Consider the following 9,899-nt stretch of genomic DNA (forward strand, 5'->3'; position numbering starts at 1 on the left):
TTTTCTTAACCTTTTTAGAGATATTTTTCAACATTGTATCTTGAGGATATATTCTAAATATGTAATTCCAATAAATAAAAATAAACACTTCAAATATTATATATAAATATTAATTGGTTCTTGAATGTACAAAACATTAATTATTACATGGACTAAAAGATTCTAATTGTCATGCCAAATCATTTAGAATATTAAGTTAATTCAAAATTTTACACCATGAGAATCTTGTTTGCATTTAGTATGGTGATAAATGCATATTGAAGGATCCATTGAACATGGAAATAGAGTTTGAAAATCATTTTTTTCATTCATATCTTGTATATAGGTGCGGATTTAGGGACTCGGAAGCCCACCTTGAAAAAGCAAGAAATTTTTTACGTAAAATGTGACATTACCCATAATTTTAATTTTTTTAACTTAATACAATAATTTATATATATAGTTTTTTTAAAAGACAAAAACTTAACCTTTATCCAATATTTGTTTTATCTTTAATTTTCTCGTTATTTTTTAAATTTTTATGTTGATCCTAAAATTTTCAAACTCACCCAACTTGAATTCTTAGATCCAGATTGTATAGATGAAAATATAAATAGTTTGTTCTAATTTATTTAAGAGTTTTTAACAAAAAATCATTATTCCATCAAATTTATTTAGATCCAACAAATCACTTCATTCATAAACTAAAACAATTACAATATTCTTATTTTATAACATTATATTAATTTAACCAATTAAAAATCTAAATAACTTACTTTTTCATCGAACAATTTTTTTTTTCAAAAAATCCAATAAAAACATTCAAATAACCAACTCATCAAACAAGCCCTAGTTTTGAAAAGATTGAGAGTTAATTTTCTGTTTTTGTATTTAAAATAAATTGAAACACTGTTAATCTTGTTCAATATATTGTGTTGTTTTCCTATTTGTTCATCTATTTCACATAATATTTTTGATCTCATTCATATGGATCATTATATGGAATATTCTCTTATACATGTTACATACATGTTGACTATTATTGATGAATGATGATTAAAGACAAACTATAACAATAATTATAATGGAAGTGAATTTTAAAACTAATTAAGTATAATTCATACAAAAACCAATCTTATTTATACACACCGCAACATTAACATTTAAATAATTTTGGGTTGCAAATATTAAGATTATCTTCGTTAAAGTTTTTTTTAAATTGAATTTATTTTTGGAGGTGGCTAGCTTAACTCTGACTTTAATTACCCTTTTAAAATATCTTTACTTTGAAATCAAAATTTTAAAATATAGGAATCAGTGTGTATTAACATTTATTAAATTGACAATAAAGAAATCATTTATGTTTCATGGAGATATTTTTTCCATTAAAATTTTGTAAAATTAGTGTTTTTTTCGAATTAAAGATATAAAGATACTTTTTTTTTAAATAGTGAATATTTTAGTGATAAATGAGTTGATATAATTTAAAAAACGATAGAATAAAGATGGTAATTTATTACTAATTTATTACTAACCAAACCGAATTGTCCCGTTCATGGTAGTTTTTCTCCGGTTTGATCGGTAATTTATTGAGGATGGGACGAAGATAACATTTGTGTCCCTCGCTCCGATTCTTACCCGAACACTTAAGAACAATTAAATATAAAAAATACCATATATTATTAAAAAAAACCGTTTATATAATTTTATTACATAAGTTTTTTTTATAGAGAATATGATATAAATTGTGCCCCGCAGGATTTCTCGAATCTGAATGAAACAGGATGGTAGTAAAAAAATCTTCAAAGTAAAACAGGGTGGAGATGGTAAATGCATTCCCCGTCCGATCCGCCTTATTGTCATCCCATTATGTTAAATAATATTTTAGAAAAATTTACTATTTTTGATTTAAAATTAAATGATTGTCTTATGCGAAAAACAAATGGTTCTCAAAATTAGAGATGAGTGGTTTTGAAAAACAAATTATTATATAAGACTTTTATAGTTAGTGAGTTAAGTGTAACTAAATTATTTTATATTATTGATTATTAATAACCATGGCTGTTATTGTAACTGATTTAATACTTACAGGTCTAATTTTAGATAAGATTTTATTTAAGTTATTTCTTAAACATTATGTAATAATATAGGGACTTATAGCTACTTTATTACATAAATGATAAAACTATGAATATTTGATTAGTGGTTTTTATGAGAAAATAATAGATTGAGCTGTACTAATTGATTACTCTTTAAATTGGGAATAATGAATTGAGCATAATCTCTATAATTATTAATTAATTATATATATATATATATATATATAATAATGCTTAATTTTTAAAATGTTCGGATTGTCGGGTCGAGAGCTGTGGTTAATTTGAATATATATGTGAGAGTAAATGGATAATTGGGTCGGATTGTGGGTTGACCCGCACATAAATTTAAAACGGTTAAAAATAAAATTTAAAATGCTATAGGTATGGTTTAAACTTGCAACCTAACGAAACAAGTACAACCTTTTAACCAACTAGGCTAATAACACTTTATGTTTAAAATTCAACCCAAAATTTGATAAACGCGTGACATTTTAACAATATAAGTTCAACTTTTTAACTAACTAGTCTATATATATATAATGATGCTTAATTTTTAAAGTGTCCGGATTGTCGGGTCGAGAGCTGTGGTTAATTTGGTTATATGTGAGAGTAAATGGATAATTGGGTCGGATTATGGGTTGACCCGCCCATAAAAACTTTACCGTAATATTTTTTTCACGGTTTTTTATATTATTAATCGTGCAAATGCACGGATACATGCTAGTTTATAATTATATTACTTATTCTTTATAGTTAAAATAATAATAATAATAATAATAATTTTAGTTTATTTATTAAAAAAATATATTTTAATTATTTAAACCATATGATTATTTAAAATAAAATATAATTAATAATACTTTTTTTTAATAATAATTATTTTTATATAATTAATTTTTTTAAACAAATGTTCAGTGTGGATTAGTAATTTCTAAATAAGGTTGTCTAAATGGTTAAGTTTAATCTATTTGATTCTGTATTTCGATATATAAAAATTTACATTATTAAATAAGACCATTCTTTGGTTGAAACGAAGTAATATATAAGTTTTCATAAATAAAAAATAATAATAATAAAATAAAGTATGTTTTATTTGCCTAATTACTTAGAAGATTGGACTTCTTCTATTTGATTATTGACTACTAGTTCTATTTCATTATTGACTATTGCATTCTTTCTAAGCTTCTTCTTTATTCTTCTGATAATTTCATTTGTATCGAAATTGCCCGTAACCTCGATTTCGTCATTTTCTTTATTTATGTTATACGACTCAACCTCTGTACCTGCAGTTATTACACGACATAATTTAAACAAAGAAGAATCAAAATATTAAGAAAATGGAATAGAAATTTATAACACACCTCTTTGAAGATTATCCATCAATTTCTTAAGCTTTTTCAAATGATTATCACAACACTGGAGTTCAACTTTGAATACAACTGTCCTCTGAAATAAGAGATTTCAATATGTAAAATATCGAAAAAATCATATATATATATATATATATATATATATATATATAATGTTTAACATAAGAATATTAAGAAGTTTTCTTAGATAAATTATAAAATTATAAGAGGTGATTGAGACTCACCGAATCCGGTATTGAATGAAAGTCGTCTTCTTCATTTGATTGTTTTTTCTTTGAGAAAATTTTCTTAACATTTTTCGAGATATTTTTCAACATTGTGTATCTTGAAGATATATTCTAAATATGTAATTCCAATAAATAAAAATAAACACTTCAAATGTTATATATAAATATTGATTGGTTCTTAAATGTACAAAATATTAAGTATTACATGGCCTAAGATCCTAATTGTCATGTCAAATCATTAATTACACCATGAGAATCTTGTTTGCATTTTGTATGGTGATAAATGCATATTGAAGGTCCATTGAACATGGAAATAGAGTTTCAAAATCCTTTTTTTCATTCACATCCTTGTATAGATGAAAATACAATAAATAGTTTGTTCCAAGTTTGGATAAATAAACTCATTATCCTATCAAATTTATTTAGAACCATCAAATCACTTCATTCATAAATTAAAATAATTAAAATACTTATTTTATAACATTATATTAATTTAATCAATTAAAAATCTAAATAACCTACTTCTTAATCGAATAATTATTTTTATAAAAAATCCAATAACTAATTTCATCAAACAAGCCCTAATGTTGAAAAGGTTGAGAGTTCATGTTCTGTTTTTATATTGAAAATAAATTGAAATATTGTTAACTCTTGTTCAATATATTGTCTATGATGTTGTTTTCTATCTGTTCATCTATTTTACAAAGTATTTTTGATCTCATTCGTATAGATCTTTATAAGGAATATTTTCTTATTCATGTTACATACATGTTGACTATTATTGAGGATTAAAACCATATTATAACAATAATGAGTGAATTTATAAAATGCACTAAATTTTAATACTAATTAAGTTTAATTCATACAAAAATCAATCTTATTTATAAACACCACGACAAAATGGTGTTATACTATAAAAGAAAACATATACATACTAATTTTGGATTGTAAATATTAAGATCAACTTCAATATTTATTTTTATTAGAATCTATTTTCTTGAGGTGGCTAGCATGAATCTAAAAGTCATTACCTTTTTAAATTAGAATGTTTTTAAATAGAAGAGTTCAACCATTTACATTACAAATATATTTCCTTTGAAATCAAAATTTTAAAATAGAAGAATCATTGTGTATTCAATATTTGATATCCATCCTATCAAAAAGATATCTTGTTTATCAAATTGACAATGGAGAAATCATTTGTGGAGATATTTTTTACATTAAAAATTTGTAAAATAAGTGTTTTATTTTATAAAATATTTAAAGGTTATGATATATAATAATTTTTTTTTTATAAATAAGGTATATTTTAATATTTTAGTTGATTGAGTTGATATAAATAAATAAAAAATGATAGATAAAAAGATGGTAATTTATTAGTATTTTTTAAAAAAAAAATAGTTTATCCATATTAAAAATGATAAAAATTGTTACCGACAAAGTATGATATAAAAAAAAAGTTACCAAATAAATTATCAAGCTTGTAAGTTCTCGAGAAGAATGATTAACCCCCAATTGAATCTACCGACTTTTTGGAACGAATCTCATAAAATGTCGTAATAATAACATTATGAGTGATACGCATCGGACAACTACAATCATAAAATTTGACGATTTCTCTCTGACCAAATAGTCCATCAAAAAGTAATTAGTATAGTAACCCAAATATGTAGGTAAATCATACTAGTTGCATCAATCCAAATTTTGGACAACTACCCAAATACTCAAGCATCATCCAATAAACCTAGTAATACTCGACAAAAGAAATTTATTAATAGTTTATTCAAAATAAACCTTACCCAACACAACTTAATCGAAAAATGGGAACAAATATACACCTTCTACATTTCCTTTCTATACTTCTTGCTCAGATACTGATTACATAAACTTTGTTTCAAATGTTAATCATACATTAACAACACTAACCTATATTGAAGCTTTGAGAAAAAAAAATATCCAGACTAGACCAAATCAATGAAATGTGATATTGCCAGTTTTGCCAAATGGATTGAAAATAATTGGTTCTAGATGGATTTTTAAATCAGAATTTAATCATCATGAAAAGTTTAAATAAATGTAAATCAAGATTAGTTGAGAAATTAAGGGTATAAGCAAAAATGATGGAATTTGATTTTCATCAATGCTTTGCTCCTATTACAAAGTCTATCAGAGAAACTGTAAAAGGTAAATATATATATATATATATATTTCATTTTATCCTTTGTAATATACATTTTCAATATATAAATATTGTTTATAAATCAAAAATAATAATAATAATTTATATATTTATAATTAGATTTAAAACTTAGTAAAATAAAATTAAAATCCACATATTTAGACACCACTTTAATTAAGTTGTTTAGATTGACATACAACTAAACTATATCAACTTTTTTTACTTGCACCAAATGAAATTCAAATTTCAAAATCACACATTTTCTCAACTTCCTGTAACAAAAAAGTTACCGCCTGTAATTTTACTTCAGTCAGAAGCACAAATTTGAAGTTGGCCTGGACTGGCCAAAGACTTCCCTTCTTCTTTACTACACTGACCAGCACAAAATCCATCATCATTAGTGGCTGCTTTTCGGCTAAGCCGAATTCGTTCTGCCCTAGAACCAATCACCTGCCCGAGGATCGAAGCTGCAATTGTCATTACCATAGCATACTTCGGCATCAAAACAGATTTCCTCAAAATCGCTATAAATGGGACTGCAGCATGAACAGCTGCAAACCAAGAAACCGAGAATTTTTTTGTGTGTTCTCTCCAAATTCCCAAGGGAATGTTTGCAGCCATGCCCATAACTCCTATGACAAGAACTTTCGTCGGAAGGGGCTGTGGGCGGAGATTCTTGGCAAATGCTGTTTTCGATAGGGCAGCCCGGGCAGCTACGATTGCTGGAGGGCATTTGAGCTTTAAACCGGGTGGTGGCTGGAGAACTGATGCGATTTGGGGTAGAACCCCGCTAATGGCTCTGTATGACTTGGCTATTGGACAATTCCCTGTTTCTAACCACTCGTTCCCATTTGCTTCGTGTTTAGAGTACTCTTCCTAACAAAATTATTAAGAAATAACCACTTAGTTATATTCAACTAACTCACAAATCAATTGTCTACTCATCAATCACATTATTCAAATTATCAACTAATATAGGGATACATTGAACAAGGGCTCAAATAACCCGCTGTCCAATCAAAACTCTAATCCATCAAATTACCCTCTACTTTTAAAATTATAAATTGGGTTCACTGAAAAAAGAAATATGGGTTATGAATTCAAAATTTTATTGGATGAACAAGTGGTTTATTTGGGTTAAATTATTAAAATATTCTTCTGTACTTAAAATTTAAATTGGGTAAAGTAATTGGATTATTGGAAGGATATGTAATGTGATGGAAGATTATTTGAAAATAATCCAAATAACCCAAGATCAAACAAGCTCCTAATGTCATTTTACTCCAATAACTCCAAATAACTTGATTTCCATAACCTACATCAAACTGGGTTATTTGAAAATAACTACCTCATTATTCAATTAACCCCATATCAAACGCGGGCTTAGTTTAGTTTGTGAATTTGCATAAAAGGTTTTTTTGCTTTCTAAACTTGTGCTAGGAGGAAAAACAAACTTCTTTACAGTTATAAATAGTTTACATGTCTTTCCTAAAATCATTTTACTCAAATAGCCCCATATCACACAAGGCCTTATAGTTTAGTTCGTGAATTTTGCTTGAAACGTTCGTTTTGCTTTCTAAACTTGTGCGAGGAAGTAAACGAACTTCTGATAACCTACATCAAACGGGGTTGTCTGAAAATAACCACATGGTTATACAAATAATACCTATCAAACAAGAACTTAGTTTTAGTTTGTGATTTTGCATGAAAGGTTGGTTTTGCTTTCGAAGCAAAACAAACCTTCCCAATTTTAAAACTTCAAAAGTCCTGCAATTTTCAAGTGCATGATTAATTAATTACTTAGAAGTTAAATGATAAAAAATTACCTGAGCTGGTTTTCTCTCTTTTGCTGAATCAGATCTCTTTTTTTCATTCTTCCAGTTTTTGGAGAAGGAATCAAAGCTGAATGGTCCCCCTGGCCCAAATGAAGATAGACTGATAGTTGCAGCTTTTGCAGCCAGAGGGTTGAATTGAGGAGTAGTAGGTTCAGGTTTCATTACTTCATGAGATGGAGTATTTCCTGAGAGTGGAACGACTCCATTCTTTCCATGAAAGAGCTTAAAGGCAAAATCAAAGTTGTCTCCATCCTCAAATATTGGACCTTTGCCTCCCCTAGCCTGGAGACACAAGAAAGATGATAAAAACTTTGTAAATAAGCTTTTTATCTTATTCAATAAAGCAATTATGTTCTCTTCTACTTACTGGATTAGAGAAGTTAGACAAAGAGAAGCTAGTTGGTTTATTAACGTTCCTCAAGAATGGGCATCTTTGTATGTCTTGCGCATTAAACGGACACTCAGATGCATCTTCATTCGTTCCCTTGAATAGGAATTCCATTACTTCTTCCCCAATAAATCAACTAGAGAAAATAAATTTTAGATTAGAAAATTCCACAGAATTAAACAATTGAATTATAAAGTAAACCATTAAAAAAACTAAGTATCTAGTTAACCATCTCAGCAACTAGCTGTGCCTGAAAATATGGGCTTAGCTTCTTCCAACATCATATAAGATAGTAACTACAGCATAATAAAATCCCTTGAGATAGCAAGAAAACCCATTAAAAACTGTATTGAAGTGGCAAGACTAACTATCTCCAAATGTCCAACTAGAGAAAAATAAACTGGAATTATTAAGGATTCTCAGCAATGGGCATTTATAAGAAGAAAATTCTTGTAAAGAGTATAAGACTTTGTTAACTTTGGGGAGATGGGTGGTTAACAAAGCAACCAGATATATGTCCACTTTACAGACAACAAATAAATGAAATGCTTGAGTTCTTATTAAGCAAAACGAACAGCTCAATTCATCATAATCTAAGATGACCAATGGTGGTGGAGAAGGTTTTGTCAAATGAGGCTTTCAGAAACCTTAGGTCAAGTCGTTCTTATGGATCGAATATTTGATATGGCTTGAATTTGTGAACCTTAGGTCAAAGGAGTCTACTATATAGGTAGAATAACTCAAGGAATTGAATGTTCATTGATAGGAGACAATAGATTCACAATTTCAAGGATTTGATTCATAAAAAACTCAATACAATTGAGTTGGTGCCTTCAAACACCAAGCAAGATTAACAAACAAGTATGCAGGTGAAAAATTGAAAAGAATTCAGAAAATGGAACGATTTATAAAAAATAAATTGATTCAAGGATTCAATACCATGTCCAATCATACATCATCGGCTACAATTTGGTCTGATTCTGTCTATGATTAATCACGCTCAGCAGAAAACTATACATCCTTACGAAAACAATCGCACATATGAAAAACAACGCAGACCACACAAGATACGGGAAAATGGAGAATCAAAGTGAACAACAACACACAATTTCGTATCAAGCAAGATAACTAAGCCGAAATCATAGATAAACATATCAAGATATACACAAACACAAGCGCGCCCTTTGCAGCAATAGAAATGGAAGAAACTAAGGAATCAGATGGAAAGGAAAACGTACATCGGAAACAACAGCCGTATACAAAGAAATCGCCGGAGATACCAAAGTTTTGGATAGTTGACAGACGTGTGGACGACACAATAAAAAGGAGAAGATGCAAATGTACCGGAAGCAAGTCAGAAATGTTTGTTCAACTAATTGCCTTCTTCAAGATATTTTTTTTAAATTTAATGTAAAATAATATTTATTTTAATTAAAATTAGACTAGTGAGTAAATTAATAATATATTAAAATATATACATATACATATATGAAAAAAATTGTTTTTTTAATTTTATTCGAACAGATTAATATATATAAATATTATATAATTATTTAATAATTTTAATTTATTATAAATTATAATTTAATATGTATAAATAATTAGTGTATAATCATATAATAATTTAATTGTAGTATATAATATATTTTTAAATCAATAATTATACATAGTATTTATATAATAAATTATTGATTCAATGTTAATTTTATAACATATAACTAGTTATTTAATTAATACTACATGTTTAAAAATACTATAAAATATATAATAATTTTTTTAGACATTACAAAAAATAAATTAAAATTATATGTAATTTTTAAAT

The 9,899-nt window shown here is 27.0% G+C and overlaps 1 protein-coding gene across 1 annotated transcript; it reads right to left on the reverse strand.

Moving 5' to 3' along the window:
* Window positions 1-5,987: 5,987 nt before the first annotated feature.
* On the reverse strand, window positions 5,988-9,450 carry LOC124930680. The gene is made up of 4 exons (XM_047471014.1): window positions 9,316-9,450; window positions 8,057-8,213; window positions 7,681-7,971; window positions 5,988-6,730 (listed from the first exon to the last, which is right to left on the reverse strand). The coding sequence occupies exons 2-4, from the start codon at window positions 8,189-8,191 to the stop codon at window positions 6,161-6,163; spliced, it is 996 nt and encodes a 331-aa protein (XP_047326970.1). The 5' UTR covers window positions 8,192-8,213; window positions 9,316-9,450; the 3' UTR covers window positions 5,988-6,160.
* Window positions 9,451-9,899: the final 449 nt, after the last annotated feature.

Source organism: Impatiens glandulifera, chromosome 3 (genome assembly GCF_907164915.1).
Source record: "Impatiens glandulifera chromosome 3, dImpGla2.1, whole genome shotgun sequence".
Lineage (NCBI taxonomy): Eukaryota > Viridiplantae > Streptophyta > Magnoliopsida > Ericales > Balsaminaceae > Impatiens > Impatiens glandulifera.

What these genes read in the sequence shown, in the direction of transcription:
- LOC124930680 (XM_047471014.1), bottom strand. Translation starts at nt 8,191, where the DNA reads ATGGAATTCCTATTCAAGGGAACGAATGAAGATGCATCTGAGTGTCCG. An exon ending in TGTCTAACTTCTCTAATCCA is followed by an intron (nt 7,972 to 8,056) that starts GTAAGTAGAAGA and finishes TTGTGTCTCCAG; the next exon opens with GCTAGGGGAGGCAAAGGTCC. An exon ending in AAGAGAGAAAACCAGCTCAG is followed by an intron (nt 6,731 to 7,680) that starts GTAATTTTTTAT and finishes TAATTTTGTTAG; the next exon opens with GAAGAGTACTCTAAACACGA.